General features: G+C 36.7%; 2 protein-coding genes across 2 annotated transcripts in view; one reads left to right on the forward strand and one right to left on the reverse strand.

Annotated features, from left to right (window-relative positions):
• SYN2 (synapsin II) overlaps window positions 1–22,541 on the reverse strand; it is a 192,526-nt gene that overhangs the window by 60,736 nt on the left and 109,249 nt on the right. The window lies entirely within an intron of this gene.
• TIMP4 (TIMP metallopeptidase inhibitor 4) overlaps window positions 3,640–22,541 on the forward strand; it is a 29,615-nt gene continuing 10,713 nt past the window's right edge. The window contains exon 1 of the mRNA XM_076345985.1: window positions 3,640–3,947. Within this exon, the coding sequence (XP_076202100.1) occupies window positions 3,818–3,947 (130 nt within the window). The 5' untranslated portion in view covers window positions 3,640–3,817. The remainder of the gene's footprint in view (window positions 3,948–22,541) is intronic.

Consider the following 22,541-nt stretch of genomic DNA (forward strand, 5'->3'; position numbering starts at 1 on the left):
AATTAGAAGTCCTGTGCAAAATTAGAATTCCCATTGAGAAGAGATGAAGCTGATCATAAATTTGACTGTAGTCAGGTTTCCTGCCTTGTTTCTATATTGCACACATCAACAAATACAGTGGATTATCCCCAATCCTCTATTTTCTTGCATTTTACTAGAAAACAGAAATTAGTTGTTCTACACTAGACTTACTTAGCTAGACAGAAATCAGAAAGTGCCAAGTGTTTTTTCTGCTGTGTCAGTAATGAATTGAAGGAATCGGTGACTATATCCCTTGATAAATGGACTTTTCTGTTTCTTATTAGCAAGTGTTAGCTGTATCAGAATATAACCAAGGAGTGGGCACTAGCTTGACCAGTATTATGACATAATTTGCTATGATATCATGGTTTACTTATCAAACTAAAGGAAAACTGACATCATAACATACAGCGTAGTGAAAGAAGCCCTGTACTGTTAGTCCATTTATACAAATAGCAAAAAGACCAAGTGTTTCTTTTGCTTCAGTCTGCTTATGTTTATAAAATGTTGGCTGTAACTTCTCTACTATTATTTAAGATACAAGATTATTTTGCTTGAAAGTTAGTCAAGGAATATTTCTATGTCTTTTGGGAATAATCTTTCTATTTTACAAGGTCAAGCTCTAACTGTAATACAGAATGGGCCCTGAGCTTAGGGTTTCTTTTAAACTCTCTAAAAGTAATTTTCCTAATACAATGAAAAATACTAACAATATACAATATAAAAAAGGACAATGCAGCTTCAAGCTAAGACCTAATGCTTGCTGATACTGCTCAGAGGTAACAGGTACTCAATCACTGCACTGATATCAGTAGAAGCTACAGGTAGTATTTGTCTCCTCTGATAAACAGACTAAAAATGCATTTTCTTGCATTTGTGAGAGCAAATCTCTTGAGTACAGAGATTTCCCGACTTATTAAAATCCCTTTCAAATGCTATGATGTAAGTATGTCTTTGTCTAAACTGATAGTAATTTGACAAAACTTACTGTTTCAGAATGAAGAAAGTCGGAGTTCTGCTGAGGTTTCAAAAATTGTTGGCCTTTTACATTTTAGTGATAAGGTTGTATCAATGTTGTCATGAAGAAATGAGAGGTACACCTACCAAAGAACTGTTAAGACTGTGTTAAGACTAAGTTAAGACTTCTGTGGGAAGCCGAACAGCCAGTTTCAAGTCCTGGATTTGAATAAGTCCATGTACCCTAGGACTGACCGTACATACCTGCTTTTCCTGCTGTTGTTGTGACCAGTCGTTTCACGTTAGGGTTGAGAAACCTTCTAGCCACAAATTTCACTAAAATCCACATTACCGCTGAAAGATCTTGTTGCCTATAGCATGTTCCAAGCCTATCCCTTCCAATGCTGACTGGGTCTAGAGAGACCTACGGGGGATATATTACTTGAGTAAGAACCTCTCTTATGGCCATTTGCTTCTCCAAGTGCTTTAAATGTTCCACCTATGTACAGATGGCTTGGAAAGACTCTTAAAAATTATTTCAAGGGCAGCTGCAGGCAATACTATGTAAGATCATAATTAAAATGTGGTTTTATGGCATTTGTACAATTACCATATGAGATTTAGTTTTAGCATGTTTACGCTTCTATGCATTCAGTTGAATGTATTTAATTCTCAACTATGTCTACAAGATAGCTGTGAATTAATTTTTAACTTTTCACAAGATTATTTTTCAATTTTGCTATGAGCATAGTATTTTTAGTTTGATTGTACAATTAGTTTGATTGTACTAGATATAAAGGTCTTTAAGACATGCAGAGCATAGCAGTTTGACGTGCTATTCTGCACAATCTTAGGCAAAATGTGCCTTAGTTAACCATCGAATAGGTAGACCTGCACGCTCGACGTTAGAGAAGACAGTCTGCCCAGCATATTTCTTTATTATTTGAATTTTACTGAAACAGTAATCCAATTGGTCTGTTTAGATCATCTATAGCAGCAGCCATGTGATGTCATCTGGAAACCAATCGATGGCTCTCAATTAATTCCTTCATCACTTTCCAATCCTACTGCCCTAAGTGAGACTTGAAAATCAATAGTCCTAGAACTACTGACCACAGAGGCCATTAAAATACCTGCTCGGGGTTTTTTTTGCGGCCTTCTTGTAGCTTGAACTTCCTGTGTAAGGTTTCAGCCTCACATCTTTTTTATCTTTTCATTCGCATGAAAAGCTTCCTGAAAGAAGTAAGCTTCCTCCAGGTAGGAACAGAGATGTTAACAGGTCTAAATTATTTTCAGGCGTTAGTCCTGGACTTGGATCCAACCTTATGATTTGAAGCCAAAACTCCAGGCTGAAAAAACAAAAATCAAAGTATGGCTGCTTGAACTAAATCAGGACATAGTGTACAACATTCCTGGCTCAGTTTTGAAGTAGATCTAAAATCTGAAAATGAGAACCAATTCTAATAATTCTGAGTATTTGTGTTTGGTTTTTTTTAACAGACGGAGCTTTTTTTTGGGGGGGGGGGGGAGGGGGGGAAAAAAAGAATCTCAGCACTAATAGTTGTAAAAATGACCTCTTACTGTTCAAAAATAAAATAAATCTGGTGCTGTGAAACATGTACACGTCTATATAAAGATAACAAGCTACTTTGTGTACACCTAAACCTCAAGAAAATACATTTTCACGAGTCTGGATTGAAATGGTTCAAAACATGTTAATGAATTTTCAGTTCCTAAGCTTGATTTGTGAAGTGACAAAATATGCAATCCTTTAAGCAGTTCTGTCCTGCATGTCAACCTATATATGTATTGTATTACTCTCTAATCAAACCTTATGTTGCTCCCTCATGAAACAGCTTCTTTATAAAAAGAGGGTGTATACATTTACACATATCCAGATTGCTACAGCAACAAAAGGTCTGAAGTTGAAAACGATTTCCGAACTCTTGTATTTGTGTCTGTGTTCCATGTACAACATGAGCCAGAAAATACAGATACAGATCTGTGTCGATTAGGGCTTACATTAATAAGGAATGCAGAGAAAGAGCCGTGCCTCCAACATACACCATTGGTATATTTTTCCTTGTTATTTTAAATTAAATCTGTGACGAAATAATAAAAAAATGCCTTTTATTGCAGCTTTTATTTTTAATTCATTATTCCTTGTAACTACCAATTGTTCAAGGCTCACAAGTAGAGCATTGAAACATTGCCTTTTCATGAATGAAGTTCTGTCCAGCCTGCAAACAGGGACGTCATTTCAAGAAAATGCACAGAAGCGCAGGGAAGATCAGGGACTGCAAATGAAAACAGAGCTTAAAAAAGGACAGCTTTGTTTACTTGTCCAAAAGAGAGAAGGTAGCAGAACTAGTTTTTAAATTCAGCCTGGAAGGAAATTTACTAGAAAACGATAAAATCTTTCCTCTGCTAAAGATCATAAAATCAGCTTCAGATGCTTGTAAAAGATGTTTTTGTAAAGGCTTTTGAGTGTTGATAGTTCTACTGACTCATAACAGCAACACTGCAATGCTTACTAAGGTAACCTCTCTTCTGGTACAATAACTTTCACCAATGATGTGCTTTTTCCTTAAAGGAAGGCGGAGTTAGGAGTTAGTGTCAGGGCCATAAATAAGAGGGTCCTATGTCAGGGAAATTAGAAGTCAGTTAACATAAGCGTATACTCAGAGCGAGCATTAGAGGGCTTTCCTAAACCACCCAAGTCCGTTGAAATTGAACTGCACGCGGAAGAAATCAGATAGCTATTAGGAAGTTTAGATATAAAACCAACAGTAAGAAAGCATTTTCTCTTGGCTGACCGATTAGCTGTGCTTAAGGCAACATGAATCCTGTACTTAGTACCTTGTTGTTTTCAGTGCTTCTACTTCTGACCCACAGAATTCAGGAGCTGGTGGAGGCGTGCAGCTGTGCCCCTGCTCATCCGCAGCAGCTCATCTGCGACTCGGCTTTAGGTGAGTCAGAACAGCTACGCGCTTTTAACTCGGACGGTAGGAAATCAAATGGAGCTACTCTAACTGCTGTGATATTTTTTTGTACAGCTGCAGAGGAATATGTTTAACCAGGTGGCTCAGTCTCTCCAAGGATTCTAAAACAAAATGACTGCAGAGATCCCTTTTAAAGAGAGGGCTATGGAAAAAAAAAATTCGTAGTAGCTGTTCTGCTTTTCTTGTTTTTCCAGAACATTTTGTGGTTACAAATTGTTGAAATTGCTGTATTATTTAGTGGCTTTTTTTTTTCTTTTTTAAATAGAAACGGCTTCTATATTAGGTCCTAACTTAGAGTATGCAGGGAAGAATACCTGAACTTTCAAATGGCTACTTTTAACAGTATCCGTAATAGAATATTCTATCTAAATATGTCTGCTATGTGTAAACTATGCATACAGATTTCTTTTTGTAGCACTTTGGGGAAAAAAAAGAAGAACACACACACACACACACACCCCCCCAATTAAAAGTCCCCAGTGATAACATGTTGAAACACTTGATCTTTGTTCCGCTATACTACAATTTCTCTAATTGGTTGTTGGGGTTTTTTGTCATTTTCCAAAAATACTTGAGCAGGAAACTGATAGGCCCTTTATTTTCCGCAGATAAACTGGCTACAGCAGTTCTGTATAAATATAACTTTCCAGTCTTTAGAACAATTGTGTTTCACGATATTCAATCAGCACTGTGGCTGTCAAACAACTTATAGAAAGAAACGAAAGATCTCAAAATTAGACTGCATGGGGATAAGAAAATGTGACATTTTGCAGTCTTTTGATTTCATTAGCTCAAGCTAAGGCTGGTTAGCTTCCATCTAGTGTGAACAGTAAATGTAGAACATGAGTTTCCAAAGTGTCACAAAATTAGCATCTCTATGGGGCAGGCAATACCTTCTGCATACTGATTAATTGCTTTTATACCCTGACAGAAAATCTTTGTAGCCATGACAAACTCTAAGCTCTGTTTGTGGCCATCAGTTAAATTGGTTTTTAATCTGCTCGCGTTAAGCAATCTTTTTCATTAAGTTACCTACACCAGGCATGACAAACTTGGGGTTGTTTAAGGCGGGAAAGAAAATAGAAGTGCTACCAGGAGCTTAACTATATATGTATACATTTAACTGTATTAGTCTGCTGCATTCCTATACATAAGTGACAGTTTTTCAACACACTTAATATAGAGATTTTCCTAAATAAACAATTTCACAGTATAGAGAAAACTCAAAATACTTATTATGAGCCATCTTCCTTAGGGAAGCCATTCTGGCCATTCTTATGATACATATTAAGATTTATTCCATTCTTAGATACATTTTACAAATGGCAGCTATATGCTACTTTTTATTTATATTTAAATACTGAAGATTGTAAAATAAAACCACTTTATATTTGGACTTGGCGCTCAAGCTCTCACTTATATAAATATTCCTATTTAAGTAAACTGTACCTTTTGGCTAAGGAATGTTTATATCAAGGATCCCTTTGTTTAATATTTATCATTTTAAAATAGCATTTCTATGTATTATAAAATGATAGAGATTTAGATTTTCATTCATATAAATATGCATATACTTTTTTATATGAATTTGCATATATGTACACATAAAACCTGCTCTAAGCATTTATGGATGAGTTATCGATTTGCTTTGACCACAATATCTTGCATAAGCAGAACAAAACTACTTTAAAGGAGCTGGAGAAGACCAGTGGAGTTTTCTGCCCTGTGTAAGAGAAAACTCCACCAACCAGTTTGGCAAACTCCATCCCTGATGCCAGAAGTCTTTGTTTTTTCACCCCATGTCCAGGCGAGAAGTCTGTGGGCTGGGGCTGCCCTGGGGAAGGGGGCAGCACAAGGCTGGAGCCCCGGACACTGCACCATCCCCCTGGGAATGAGGGCTGTGCCTCCGCAGCTCTGCTTCGTTTTAGGGAAAGTGGGTTTGAAGCCACACCTGTGTCCTTAGGGCCACCTGGTTCTGAAGAGGGATTGTGAAACCCAGGCCGTGCTACTCAGTATCCCATGCAGTAGCACATCTCAAACTTCTCCTGTTAATATCACCATACTTAAAGATTTTTTTTAAGATTTAAGAAAATGAAAGACTAAATTGAAGGTCTGTACTTCAATTTCAACCTTTTCATACTTCCAAAATATTGACAAACAAAGAAAGGGACAGCTCTTCAGCTACCAAAATCTATGGGAGTAGAATGCTAATCCAGCTATTTGCTGAGACTATTCAATTTTTTTCAGTTATTTTTAAGTTCATCCATCTCTGTCCCCACAAACACGTTCAAGTATTTCCTTGCAGAATAAAACCCTAGCACATCTTATTAAAAAAAAGAAACCATGCCATGCCTCTAAACTCCACAGTAAAGTAAAAACCGAGACGAAGTCTCAGTCTCGCTTGTAGAGCTACCAGCCACTATATGTACTTCAGTTACTGCATTATTTCTCAGTTTCACTATATGTCTGTAACATTTTTAATTTCCTTTAGGATCATGTGTGATTTGGGTGGAGTGAAAATGGAGGTGGAGGGGGTTGAATCAATAGACATTACTTGAGCCACTAACTGAATGTGTGAAGCCACTCAAAAACCTTAGCGTTTATATGAGATACCAAGAAAAAAAACAAGAAGAGAAATTAAGTCTGGGACAAGCTCTTTTCGCTTTTACTTTTGTTCACATGATTAGTGCTGTGACATTTTGTCTTTTACTGTCAGGAGGCTTCTGTGGCTTTACTCTCTTTCTAAATACCCACAGCTACCACACAACCTGAGTAACTTGATGGAAGTAACAGCCTTTCCAACAGACCTAGAGTAAGAGAGAGCTTCTGGTCCTGCAAGGTGCTAGCTAAAACTAAAATAACGAACGAGTGAAGAGCCCTGCAGGTGTTACACGGTTGTACACCGCAGGAAGAACAGTAGTGGTGGTAGTAAATCATGAGTGCCATGCCAGTCCTGCCATTTATCTGACCTTGGGTTTGTCAATCTCCCCGCTTAGCCTTAAGAGGGTGAGATTTTGTACAAATCCGAGCAGTTTTCATGAACTGCTCAGTAGTTTTAAATTTCACTTCAAAGAGAGGTAAATCTTCATTTGTAGGAAGTGCCTAGAGCCATGAAGATACACACCTTTTACCAAAAAAGGGAGATACATTCCTTTTGCGTTCTTCTAAATGGTGCTGAGGTCCTCCTAAAATGTGCTGAATGCCCTCAAACCCCAACAAACACCTACACTTCTCAAGAGGGCTTTCACTGGAAATGGAGATGGGAGGTTTATTAAATAGCAGTTTCATGCACTGCACTGCTAATTATCAGTGCTGACCCCTCACCCCCCAGAAGAATCCAGGAGGCTTTCTCCTTACAGAAATGAAATGTGATGAGGGTGTGCTGTTTAACATTTCAAATTCAGTAGCGAGGCACCATAGTTTCAAGCCAATACAAGAAAATTCCTCTGATAATAGCTTTTTTTGGAGGGAACCATGGATGCAATTGAGTTTATCAGATAGTGTCAAGATAACAGATTTCCCTTTTGCCACGGACTTCAGTCTTCCTGGACTCAATTCTAAACCAACGTTCACATCAAATTAGACAATCTGTAGAGAGAAATGGTATACATGGAGAGGACTGATTCCTTTCTGAAGTCTGTCACTTTTAATTCGTGCTCTTTTTCCCCCCCTTAGGCATAAGCAAGGTCATTTTTAGACAGTTGGACAAATACGTAAATACTTTGCATTTCTTAGCTATGTAACTCCAGTACCCTACCTTTAAAGTTAGATGTATTCTTTCTGATTTAAACTTATTGTTTTTTTCTTAAACATATATAAAAAATTCTATTTTTAATAAACACTGGGCACCACACTCCAACAGAAATGACTAACAGATCTTGAGTACAAATAAAAGTATAATATAGCTTCAGAGAATAGTTCTATAGCTTTGGAAGAGAGTGGCACATTTTGAAGTATGATGGAAGCTTTACAGCTGGAGCTTGGCAGCATTTTCAGCCTGTTAAAATCTCATAAGATCACTGAGATCAGGCATTGTAAAGATGTGCCAGATGATATATTAAATTTTAGTCACATTTAAAAATAACAGTAAAAATTTTATTTAAATACACCAGAATTAAGTTTTCAAAGTCAGCTCCTCTGGGATAAAATGACAATATCCTATTTCTTTATTATTGAATTTCATATTAAAACTTTCATGGCTCAGTGTCCCACGATTTTGCCTCTCTGCAATATGATATCTAGTTTTGTACTGGAATGGATTAATTTGTACATTATTAGAGTGGGAAGAAACTTTGCCTGAAGGGAAAAATCAGCATTGGAAAATGTATTAGAAATGTAGAGAGTACTTCTTCCAAGTTAGGGGAGAAAAGGTGAACAGTGAAATTAAAGTAGACTTTATATTTTATTCTTACTATATTATATTACACGCACTCACCATATTCCTAATCTCACAGAGTCTACTTGCTGTGAGCAGTGTGATTATGCAGGTACTGATTACCTGCATGTTTAGGTCGATGAGCACCTTCAGTGGGGGTTTTGACACAAAATTAAGCAGCTATGTAATTAATCTTCATGTGTTTGGGAGTACAGTGTTCACACAAACAGTAATAACCATACCACGTAACAAAAGACCATCAAAGACAGGGATGCAACAGACCTCAGTCTTCTGTGAGGGTTTCAACAGAGTCCCATAAAAAAATCCCGACACTAGAAGTCACTGCTTGAGGGAATGGGCAAGACGGCCTCACTGTAGAAGGCTGTTGGCAGACCCTGGCAGGATCCTGGGTCACAGGCCATGCTTTCGGACACCTCACTGACAGACACGGGGACACACAGCTTACATCTCGGAGTTGCCTACAGTCTTTTAGACTTCTCCTCCATAGCAGGGAAAGATTATAGTACTTGGCATACGATCTGCGTTTATATTACTGTCCTGCCAAATGGAGGCAGATCTTACTGCTTCATAGCAATGTCCTTCCTCTAGAGTGGAAATCAGTGACAATAATGCATAGGTATATTTCTAGAGTAACTTCTTAGTGACTGGAAAGGATTATGCAGCTACCATTTCTCAGGGGTCCCACACAGAAATGAAAGCAGAGTTTCTATTACAAGAATTGTGAATTCAATTACAGAAATAACGTACTGGACTTTTGCTGTTCTAGTTCTCTCTCAAACAACAGGAAAAGCACAGCACCTGAGCATGTTTCTTGCAAGAATTATTATGAAAAAGAAGTTGTGAGACCGTATTAGTGCCATTGAAAGAGCATACTGCCAGAACAGTATTTTCAGAACGCTAATTATATTACCCAATGAATCGTCTTAAAACCAGCTAGAAATTATACTAATCTCAAAAGTACTGTTATTCATATTTGGTAGGTTTAATGTAGAGGTGCTGAAAATGAGATAATTCTCTTACCCTCATGTCCTCAGCAAGTGGCTGAGAAAAGCTGAATTCCAGTCCTACGCTCAACAGAGTCCCCCAGGTGTTCAGAAAACATGTTGGCATGTAGGAATCATTAACAGTCATACCCTTCCCAACAGCCACTTTTTGTTATATGACTGATATTAAGTTCCTTAACAAAAATTATTGAGAAATAGACATTTTATCCTTAACTCACATTTCAACAGACCCATAAATGATAGAAATACCAACACCACCTTTCACCTATTTTGGCTGTACAATGTCCTACCAAGGTCAGTTATACAAAGGGGGACAGATTTCTTTACTTCTGTTAAGTACAAAAGAATTACACAGTGATTTTTCTTACTTGTCTGTTATGCATACTTTCATACACATTAGTAGCATTTTCAAATAAAATTTAAAAAACCCTAGACAACAGGAATCCTAGAAAGTTACTTAGTTTAAAGTGGCTACTGATGCACTTAGAGTGAAGCTCTTAACAAAGAAAAAATACCTGCAACCCTGCAAAGGCCCATCACTGGTACAAATGCCTGCGTATTACAAGTAAGTTATAATTGCAGTACATATAAATTTTTGGCATCATAGCCTGAAACTTCTAAATCCTTTCAAAAATACAAAAAATGACTGCACTGCCTGCAGAGATGCAGTGCTGTTAGTGACTACTTACAACTACACGTATTTATGTTCAATAAAGCACTTCAATATTCGTGTTCAACGAATTGTTGGAGTGCTGCTACGGGAACAGCAATTTGAGTCCTTCCATTTGCAGCTAACATTTAACAAAATGATAGTGAAACAGCTTCCTAGGATAAAGACCGAATTTCCTGTTTGGGAGTAGGAAGTATTACCTGAATAAGATCTACAAATAACCCTAAATCTACTTGAGGTTTTAAGATAGAGGCAAACATTTTGAGAACTTCAAAATTCCACGTCTAGTTAGTTTCCTAACTAACTTTTCAGTTCTGAATTCAAGACTTGAATTGCATTGCCAATATCATGCAACTCTAAGAAATAATTTCCAATCTTCTCTAAATTACTGCTCTTCAGAACCCTGCCATTTAAGCATGAAAATGGGGCTCGGTCTGGAAAAATGCAGTCACTCTCCTTTCCTTTGCTCGTTGAACTTTTTCATGGCAGTGTTCCCAACTGCTTAAAAGTTGTAGCTGTAAAATGAGGTGGCATCATGAAACTGAACAACGGGACAGAATTTTAAGGAGCCAAATCCACTGAGCACAACACTCTTGTCAATTAGAATGTAGTTGACAACTGTAAAATAATTTAGCTTTAGTCAAAAAACCAGAGCTACTATTGTGTAGTAAAATGAAATCTCAGAAGAATTATGCTAGTTGGCTGACTTAGAAGTAACTCAGTAACACCGACTCATTGCTGAGTATGTTATAGATGCAGGATGAGAAAATTCAGGAACCGTGTTACTTTTAAATAAAAGCATGCATTATAATGCTAAGAAACTAAAACGCCATGATTTCAAAAACAACATTCTACACACACTGTGTGGAAAACAAAATACAAGCTTAGAAACAAAGATTAAGTAATATAAAACACAGAACATGAAAGACTGCCAAACTCTTAATCCTATTAATCTACCAACTTTAATCCCTAACTTTCTCATTAAAAAGTATCTCAATAACATGGGGTTTCTTCCGCACGGAGGAAGGGGCATGCAGCTATGAATGGAAATCTACAATAACATTATGTATGTTGTTCTACAGACTTTAGAGTATAAAGAGAGTGTTATTCTTCAGCTGAAATTAGGCAGATGTTGATTACTAGTCAAATGATGTGGTATTTGAGGCTTGTGAAGTAGAGAGAAATATTTCTGGTAACATGAGTAGCAGCTGTAAAAACAGTGCAGAAAAATAAAACTGACCTTGAACAACATTAGGAAATCATGCTATTTTTTAGGTAATATTTAAGTTAAAAGAATACCACACATCTGTTAAAAATACACTCACCTCTTCTATTTGAAAGTTTATGAAAACTAGATTTTAAAACCTCACTCTCATAAATTGAATGTATTCTTCTAATTAAAAAAAAATAAAACTGCATAATCTTCTGGTTTAAGAAGGGAGCCAAACCCGATCAACTCTTGCCTTCAACACAAGGAATTTTTGCATCCCGAGCCAAAAACACACAGAGATTCACAAAATCCTGACCTACCTGAGAGTCCTAATGAGCTTAAATATAGGCCTCCTACATTTTGAAAGCCTCAAATGGAAATGCATTTTGGATGCAGACTAGCACAGTTTTCTGTTAATAAAACACAACAGAGTAACCAAATTCTGCAAAGTATGTATGTTGAAAAATAATACAGTGCAAATTAATATCCATATGAAATGGTGACGGAATAATCCTTGGTATCTGCTTTATCGACTTCAGAAGTATTCATGGGTTTTTCAAGACGGTGAGTTTTTGGAATACAGTAATTTTTTTGGAATAAAAATGCCATGAATAGCAGTGAACAATGAAATATCCTAATTTATCACCTAGAAAAGAAAGGTGTTTCATTGCTGTCTTGTGTAACTAAAACATTTGCACAGTGGCTATATTAATTGCGTAGAGGGACCCATACGGATAAACATATTAAACCTTTTCAAATCTATTTGTGACCTTTCCCTTCAATGCGCAATACATAGGTCTGTCTCCTTCTTTTTCTCCTTGTTTTCTATTTAGCGTTGGGTTAGTAGAATTTAGGTCTGGCCTAATGCTTACTTTAAATTAATCTTCCCCTTCAAAAATTTCCGTGGAGTTCTTTTAGCCCAAGTGATAAAACTTTACTATAAGGATTTGATTTTTCAGTTACAGATACAATTGTTATCTCACCACACTTACCTTCTCATGCAACTGGAAGCAGCACCAAGACTAGGCAATGCTCTTCCATACGTTGCTTTCCATAGAATAAAGGAAAAAAGCCTGCTGTCGTTACAGGTATGTTCTTCAACAAGCTCTGTGGTTACAGATCCAAAACACTTGCATCTAAATAGTCCACTAAGTTCCACTATTTTTCTTGTGATTTCAGAAAGTGTGGTTCAGTTAACTACTGTGCCGCTGATTTAGTTATTTTCCAGATGGCCATAAGCATTTATTGATGGAATATCAGAAAACTAAAATACAAAGCAGGAGAAATAAAATTGTCTTTACATCCTAATTAGCATAAACATAATTTGAACTAAAGATTCCTTGACTTTGGGTCTAGGAGTTGTGGAGGAAGAGTGAATAGTAACAACGTAGACTTACAGTTACAAAATCCATCCTGCAAACACAGAGGAAAAGATTTTTTCAGATTCACACAGTATTGGGCCAGTTTTGTTGCTGCTGCATTCTGTTTATATCTAGAATTGAACTAGTACAACAGCTTCAAACATCTGAGTTGGGTTACAGTTTGGAAAAGAAACTGCTGTTTTCTGATCTGTCTTGTTGAAAGATAAATTGATAGATGAGCTGTTTGCTAAACATTTCTTCTTTTTCAGCTGTTTAAAGATCATTCAATAGCACCTTGCTTGGTTCTTAAGAGAGGAAAGAAAGTATAGGGGTTTAATGATAGTTTTCCACTCCCAAAAGAATAAGGATGATCTAGCATCTGAGCAGATATCCTGAAGTAATCACCTCTCTCTCTATTGAAGTCTGGAACAATTAAAAGCTTGCATAATAATTCAGAATCACCACTGCAAAAGAATGGTTTCAGCCTCCTTTACGTGGTAAGCATCAAAAGCAAAAACTGCGTGAAACACCTGCACTGTATGGCTGTGACAACACCAGACATCGGAAAGATTTGCCAGATTTAGTCTCAAAGCAGTGTATTGTTCTATCTATCTCATCACCAAACTGGTATTATCGTCAATCTAGGAGTCATCTTTGATCTCCCACGAACAGTACGTGAACCATTTTGACAAAATACATCCATTTTCATTCAGTACCTAGACTCAGCTTCCAATCTCTCCCCCTGCCCCCTGCAAGATCTAGAGTCTTCTGTAAAAAAAGAAAAAAAAATACATCAATACTACGAAACTATTTTTCAGAGGTGATGATGGTAGCCAGCAAATTTTTATTAAAAAAACCCCACAACAAAGCCAATCGATGGTAAAGCATTTGGACACCCATGGCAGAAGTGGTCTCTAGCTGACTGGAAGTGCTTGATGTAGAAAGAATTATGGCCATTGTAAACCGTAAAAATATATACATATAAAAAATAGAAGAACAGAATGAAACAGACACACTTTGCATTAAAAGGACGGAACCTAAACCACATGGATGCCAAATTCTTCTTTAAAGAAGTTAAAAATTAGTACAATAATGAACAGAAGATGAAGCCCTTTCAGTGTTCCAGTAAATTCGTAACAACCAGATCCTGAAAGATCACAAGTAACTTTGAGTCAATTTCCAAAACTGCAAGTTGCCTGTGAGTTTAACTCAGGTTACTTATCATAAATAAAGATAAGGATTTACATGCCTCCAAGTTGAAAACCAAGTAACTGAAGCAGTAAAAAGTAGAGCAGTTTTTGAAAACATAGAGTACAGACCTTTTTGCATGCAGCACAGATCATCTCAACTCAAAATATGTGAAATGGAGTTATAGCACTAGCAGAGCCCTTTTTTGGACTCAGAGCAGAGAATAATGAAGAAAATTATAAATGGGAACAGGATAAAAAATAATGGCATTTTTATGAGACTATAGTTGGCAAATCCTTCAGCATGAACAGAGAAACCAGACTATTTGCTGTTAAGGGACATGCTTTGAAAAGGCCTTAAACATTTCAGGTTAAGGGCAACTTATTAAGCCACAACATTATTCTCATGGTACTGGCACTTGATAGTATTACTCATTCCTTTGTTTCATTAAAATGCAGCAGACATGATCCCTGCTCCAAGCGACATATGTAACACACGCAAAGATTTCCACACCTACTTACCGTATCAATGGATACACATATTCTCTTACTAAGTGAATAACTTGAACATGGGAATGCTCAAGTACCTATATACAGTACAGACACATCTACTGTATTTCACACCTCTTTTTCAGAGATTTCAAATAACTGAGATGGTATTACTGCTGATTCTTTTGGAAGCTAACACATGCAAATCAAATACTGAAATGCAAATGTAAGAAAATAAAAACCTTCATTCTCCTAAAAATTATTTCTAAGTCTCTAAATTAATCTACTTTAAAAATATCAGTGTATGTAAAGCTACATGTTAGGTATTTAATTACTTATTTTAAAATATTATTTTAATGTCAAACAATCAATAACTTTTGCCTTCTTTTGGACAAATTGCCTTCTTTTGGCAGCATTAGCGATACCTCTGAGTTTAAGCCAAAGTTACAAAGCTCCTTTTGTATTACTAATACTTCTTTCTTCCTTTCATACGTATTTTGAGAAATTATAATCTTTTCCATATACAGATATATGAATACATATTACATGACTATTTAAGCAAGTTAATTTGCTTTCTTCATTGGCGAAACTCAAAGCTTTACAATAAGCAAATGTGGCAAGTCGGTCTGTTATGTTACGGAACAATTCAACATATTTAGGTAAAAATATGGCAGAGTTGCATAGGGAAAGTGGTAATACTGTAGAGATGGGACAGTTGCTCTAAAGTACAGAGTAAGACGTTTACAACCTCTCATTTTAGAGGTTTTGTAAGCAATATAAATCAGCGGCCAATACACACTATTTTATTTAGAATTCTAGCCAAGCTATCTATTCTATCTTTTTCACCCTGTGCAGTATTGCTTTAAAGTGGGTTCATTAATTTTTGTCTGTTGTGACAAACTCTGTGCAGATTCTTCTTCCTTTTTGAGGTTAAGATTATTCTCCTTGCCTGCTGACTCTTTTCCCTCTCTGCAAGAAAAGTTAAGCATATCAAATGCCTAGTTTCCAATCTAAAGAATAGTATTTTTTGGTTTTGGTCCTATCTCTGTACTCATGGAACCCAAGTATTCAGAACTGTGCTTGGGTTCCTCTGGCAGCTTTGATAGCATTACTTGCCAGTATTCTTCTTCAAGAGACCAAGAGTTTGCAAGATCAACCATAATATACTGGGTATAGTATCTATGGCATCTAGACACAAAGAAAGTAAATGAAATAGTGTGTCTATACCCTATCTTCAGACTTTATCTTGGACTCCTAGCATTATTTTACCATAACTTGCATTTAGGTGAATACGGTAGATGAGGCCAGTTCTGCTCGCAAACTTTTAGTTAGTTTGCTTTCTGGTTGTTCACATTTAAATTCTTGGCCAGTTACAGATAGATGCCTGACAAACTGGAAGGAAATCTGACCTGCAACTGCATATGCTGGGCAGACCACTCTGAACATAGAAATTCCACCTACAGTCCCTTCTGTGATTTCAAGCTTCCTCTCCTCTCCAGTCTCATACTGAATCCGCTGAATTAACTCACCCGCAAAACTGAAGATGGGCACTGCTGAAAATCTCATTACCAGATTTGCCCCTATTCTTCTCTTACAGAATACCAAGCATTTTAGCACTTGTATACTACAAGGAAGGGGTGGTCCTGGATTGTGCTGATCACTAATAGAGAAAGAGTGACAGGGTGTTAGTAAAACCCTTTCTTTCTTAATCCTGTAGGTAAACACTCTGAAGATAATCACCTATCCTTCGGTTGCAAATGTTTGTTAACAGACAGCTCTTGGTTTAGTTTTGTTCTGGCTGTAATGAACCCTGTGGCACTACCATCACTGTACTGAAGGCTCTAGTTATTTGAAAGTAGTTTATCCCAATATTCAGATGAAAGTCATCAGTATTATGTCATTGATTAGTTAATGCATCAATTCTGGAAGCTTCCCTTATGATACCACAAAATAAATAAAGGCCTATAAAATTAAGAAAGCCTTTTATAGTTATTTTAAATGAGGAGTCTATGTTCTTAAAAACAGCCAGGCATATCTTTATCAGATGGTATAAAGTTGTATTATCACCAGTAAGAATTACCACCAGGTAAACTGAGGATTTACTATGAATTTCTATTTTGATACACCCATTAAGTTTAAGTAACCTATTTTGATAACCCCCATTTCGTAATGAGGGTTACAAAAAGAGCATAAATACAAAAGAGCATACATGTAGTTTTACAAATGTTTCATAAGAAGGCCTTCCCCTCTCCACTATTAAGAACGAAGAATGGAGATCTCACGATGGAGGAAAAAGTATATGCCTGGAAGTAATACAAGCATATCATCACAGGAGCAGAAAAAGCCATTTCGCATAACCCTATATGGCCTGCAAAGCCCAGATTCATTTTAGTTGTTTCCTGGTTTACTATGCAATTATTTTAGATAGCTGGACCTAGAAACTTGACCTTTACAGCTTCAAACAAACAACTTGGATTCTCTTCTCCTGGATGTTCTTTTGAAGAATGGTTTCAGTGAGCATATAAACCCGAGATGCACTACACCCACTGTCGTATTCCAACCATGTTTTCAGTAGCCTACACAACAGAACTGCTAAAGTGCAGGAACAGAGGCAGCTGAATAAGAATTACTGAAATTTCTGTAGTAGTGGTATTTACTTCCTTTGGATATATAAAATAGCATTGGATCTCACAAACGTGTTTGCAGTGAGGCAAAATCCAGATGAGCAAATCTCGCTCATTAATCTCTTTTGAGAAAAAAGAGTCTATACATAGGCTTTTGATTAAAAAAACCCAACACCCCCCGCCCCAAAACAAACAAACAAAACAAAACAGCGAGACTTTTGGACAAGAAGAATTTTTGAATTGAAACGTCAAGTTTTGAATAAACTCAAGGTCTCTGTGGCTGGGGCTCCTGCAGTTGTCATTGTGGTATTTCCCCTTGACCCATATTCCGGGTGTGATCCTCCAGGAATTGGACATTTATGTAGCAAGTTTAAGCTACTGCACCCCGCAGAGGGGAAAAAAGTTCTGATAGATAGATAGAAGTTTTAAGTAATCTTATAGTAGAAGGGTGAGCAGAAACAACTGCATATTGTGTATGTGAATGTTTTCATTTTGGTGAAAGGACATATTTTTATATATAAAAGTTCATTTGAATATAGGGGCCTTCAAAATTATGTACATACATATTACATGTCCATAGTTCTGCTTTATTTCATACTGCATACTCTGACTGATATGTAATTTCAGAAAAACACTTTTGTTTTCTATTTTTGCACATTTGGATGCTTTCTTCTATCTGTTCCCATAAATATTTGGGATGCAGTCCTCGACCCATCCACATAACAATACACTTTTAGTTAGATCCCTCTCCTTGTGCCACTTACTCCTTGTCCCTACAAGAGCAATAGCATCTGGCAACAGCTTGATTGAAGTGTCAGACATTAAAGAAACAGGTAGAAATAATTGCTCAAAAAATCACTCCTCATATTTTAGGTAAGTAAATGAAAGGGCTAAACTGAGGCAATAAAATATAAGAAAAAAAAGAGCTGCCTGAGTCATTATCGCAATCTTGTTTGTAACTTTTTAGTAACTTGCATCTTTCTTTTCCCGTCAACCTAGTTTTTTAAGTCTCATTTCAAGGTTTTTGTAGCAAAGCTGATTCTGATTATAAACTTGTATGATATGAAATAAACTTTTCTGATTTTTTGAGAGAAAGACTGCTTAAAAGTGATGAAGATTAAATTTCTATTCAGACAGCTATGCCATAGTCTGTAAACTTAGTCTGAATTGAAGTGAAGGCTACAACTGAAACAAAGGTTCTTCCTCAAGATGCCTATTTGAAGGATGTTGCTACTCCTAGGTCTGATCCCAAATCTAAAGAGAGATCTAATTATCTGGACACGTCAGGACTCACTGCTCTTATTTTCTTAATGAGGGCTAACCTAGCCCCAGCAGAAAGAATATTCAGCAGAAAGGATGGAGAAGAAATCAGAGACTTTGATTTGCAGTTTAGGTAGCTCCCTATTTTTGGTGCAGTGTCAATGATGGAGGCACTGTTTCTAAAATTTGCAAGTGGCCTTAGAGGTGCATAAAAGGAGATAAATCCCAGGGCAAACCGGGAATACAAATGGCTGGCACAGCCCAGTAACATGGCTTCCTCTGCATGCAGAACCACGCTTCTTTGTTCATGGGCCTCAGAATCTATTGCAAGGCTAAGGGACAGGATTTAGCCCTTACTTTTAAAAAAAGCAGCTAAGGCATCCCAGTCTAGACAACCTCGCCCTTCTATTTATGAACCTACCTATTGCTGGAGGACTGGAGTTTTGCTTTAAGCTGCAACTCCCTAAGCAAAAATATATTCATTTAAGAATTGTAGGTATTACATCAGTTTATCACTGCTACAATGAAAACTCTAGTGCAGCTAAGATTTCAAACTGAATGCATCCAATAATCTAACTCTCTTTTAATTCTAGAAGACAGTGAAATACTTTTCTTCTGATAGAAATCATACCCCAGAAACAAAAATACTGAACTAAACCCAACTTAAGTAAAACAACAGTTTAATAGTAGTCTGTATTTCTCATAGTACTGTGATCTTAACACACTTGACAACTTTGTTCAGCTTGAGTGTTTTTAGAGTCCAAACGGGTGACAAAAGAGATTTTTCAAAGCTCCAAGTGTCTGCCTCCCTACCTATCTTTAAAATGTATACTCTTCTTAGCAATATTTTTATTTTTAATTAAATTTTATTTATTTTTAGACTTATAAATTAAAATAAGAATGCAAATAAGCAATTATGATTTCTTGTTCTTATGTCCAGTAATATCTTAAATATTTTCCTGTGTTAAGTATTTTTCATTCTATAGTTGCTGATATTTAACAGATTCTGGGGAAAAAAGTTCTCATTTATTCATCTGTTTTTGCCTTCTCCCTTACCTCCTATTTCTTAGGATAATAATCTGGACAGTGAACTCCAATTTGTTTTGCTTTTCAAAGGAGTAATAAAGTTGATTACTTTTGTTGCGTAAAGTCACCTGTCTTCAAACAATAAATAGTACTGTGACCAATAGGTTAAGGGAAAAGGCTAAATAGCATAATCTTAAAACTTGTATACGTACGATAATACTATCTAAAATAGTATCATAACGAATATATTATTTAATAATACTAACTTGTACCAATGACAGCAATTCTTCACTAAACAGTTTTCCCTTTGTTAATGCCTTAGAAATAACTCAGAGTCGAAAGAGAGACTACTTTTAGGGAACATACGAATTTCAGTGGACAAAGTGCAAGGATTTACTTTATTCTGATTCCATCTATACCTATGACTTGGTATGGGGCCTTCAGTATAGTGCTCAATTCTTTGTCTCTCCTCTTCTCTAAAAAAGATGGTCGTATTTCATTGCATATGTCACTGTAGTGTGGTACAATTAATATAATGGCAGTGAATTTCTTTTTAAAAAGCCCCTAGTGTAAGTAGTTGCTCATGATCATAAAAATCTCTCCTACACAAGGTGATGGTACAGTTTATTTACAGGTAAAAAATTACTGTAGTGGATTTCAGAGAGAAGCCACACAGGTTTGGGAAAGATGCGGTTAATGCCTAACTTTCTACCCTTATTGTGTACAAACACTTTTGTATTGTATAAAACCCAACACTTTTCTCCTTACTGTATAAACACAAATGTATCTGATGTTATACTAAGTAAGTTCTGTCCTTTACCCAGTTCAAAATTACCTGTTGTTGACGTAGAAATGGTTGGGAGATGTTTATTATTATTCAGGAAAGAAGGAATCAAAATATTCTTACCATATTTCTAATAATGAATGTCCATAGCCAGGCTGATTTACTAAACAGAACATTGTCCTCCTATAACTGCAATACGCTATGACACTAGTAATCAAAGCAGCAGTTGCTCAGAGAGGCAACAGCTTGACACTAGGGACTCAGCATAATCGTGGGAGCCAACAACCGCCAGTATGGTTTCTGTTCTGGGCTCTATGTGACCCCCTGCATGGCTTTGATCACATTAACTCCTTCCAGTTCAGTTACCTGAGCCAACCTTCAGCTACCAAGTGGGGATAAAAGTTTAAGTTTTATAAAAGTACCATGAGTTACAAAATATGAGTTCCACAGAAACGTTGCATCCTACTATTGAAATATTAGAGAGAATGTCTTTTGAAAAACATTATATATTCTAACGTAGAACGAATTTGAGGCAGACTGAATTATTGGCATCAGAATGTGAAGGAGATGCATATGTATTTCATATATGCAAATTCCCCATAAGGAACCAATAACTGTCTGACAGATAAAATGACATTATTACACTAAACAAGCAGAGGTTGTTCTCAGCCAGAGGAGAAGCCAAGCCAGCCATGGTATACTTGAAACCATTTCATGAAAAGAAGTGCAGACTAGGAGGAATCGTAAGTTATAACCACCCTCTGAACCACGAGTGAAGAGAGGGAGATGGCTAGGCCCAGGAATGCTAAATCAGGAAGTGCTTGTGGTTAAAAACAGAAGCAACCACATGAATAAGAGGTTTTAGGAGACAGCTAGACGACGCTGATTGAAAAAAAATATTAAAGCACAGAAAAAAGAAAAATAAGAAGGATTAAAAGGCCCCAAAAGATCTGTGTGCATTTCAACCTGGTTTCAAGAGAATAGAAAGGTAAAACCCAAATAGCTAAAGATTTAGACATCCTGTAACAATAAAACTTTCTTGTCATTAAAAAAAAAAAAAAAAAAAAAAAAATCTCAGTTTGGTCTTCCTTCGCCATCTGGAAGCTTTCTCTTAAACAAACGAATGAAACACACACACAACATAAAAATAGTTTTCATTTTCTTCTACACACCCAGAAAAAGATTTCTTAATGACAAACCCCAAAATGTTATACTTTCAGCCTTACATAACTCCATGGAGACCCTTTGAGCTATCATCAATCACCTTTAATGTTCTTCTCAGATACTAACAAGCAGAATTTAATAAAAATATGAACATGAGTAATGTTTCAACATTAAACACAAGGGGAAAAGTAGTTTTAATTATCCTACAAATGTTTGCATTGAGTAGGCAGGAAAAGATTTCCTGCATATAAACCACGTTAAGGTATTAAGAAAATCATGGAGCTAGCTCCCAACTGTTGTCCCACCCCTTACCTTCTATACTGAACAAACTCTTTAATGAGAAAACCTTTTTTTAGGAAGTAATGATGCAAAGGAAGGCAACGCAAAACAAAACAACATGATTCTAATTTGACCTTTCCAGCGGTACAGTACACACAATCCACAACACTTTTTATCTGGAATTAGATCAAAGCACTTAAGAAGTACTGTTAATTTGTGGGAACATAACACATCTGCAGATGATTAAAGAGATGCTGCCAGTTACCATTTGAAATGAGGAATTTGCTGTTCATACTTAAAAGAACTCTTCCCTTCCAATCCAACCCATAAGTCTAAAATGCTGCTTTAGAAGAGTTTAAATGGCATGGGAGGAGGGAACATTGTGCCAAAAGATAGAGGACTCGAGCTTTGAAGCTGTAGGCATCTGCATCATGGTGATTATTACATCTAGTTTGCTCTGCTAACAAGTGAGGAAATGAGAATTGCCCATTATTAGATGGGACTGACCTCTATTTGGCTGTAAGGAAAATTACAGTCTGGGTTTCTTACTCCTTTTCTTTAGATATGACGGTTAGAAGTCAATTTATCAAATAAATGTTTTTTTGGGGAAAAGCATGATTTTGATGCCAAAAGATTTTCCTCTGCATCAGCTTGATTTTTTTTCAGCGAACAGGAAATGTATGAGGATTTCACTGTCAGAGTGGTAAAACCCTGGAACAGGGGCCGAGGGAGGCTGCAGAATCTCCATCCTCGCAGATACTCAAAACTCAGCCGGACGCAGCCCTCAGCATCCTGATTCAAGTTGAGCAATGGGTTGGACTAGACCTCCAGAGGCTCCTTCCAACCTAACTTATTCTGTGAAACTTCATACCTGTTTCATACTAATTTTGATAGAAAGGTTCCTTTCATCATGAAAAATAAAATAAAAAAGAAGGTGTCTGAGAGTTGCCCTCATGCTGAAGAATACTTTCTGGTCTCTATCATACAGCATCAAGCGGCATACATGTGACAGAGAGAGCAAATCCAACCATTCCCATCAGAAAATGCAGATGTCCTTGCACAGATCCATCTCTGCCCAATTGCAAACTGGATGTACAGTTGAAGTGG

This window comes from Aptenodytes patagonicus, chromosome 8 (assembly GCF_965638725.1).
Source record: "Aptenodytes patagonicus chromosome 8, bAptPat1.pri.cur, whole genome shotgun sequence".
Taxonomy (NCBI): Eukaryota; Metazoa; Chordata; class Aves; order Sphenisciformes; family Spheniscidae; genus Aptenodytes; species Aptenodytes patagonicus.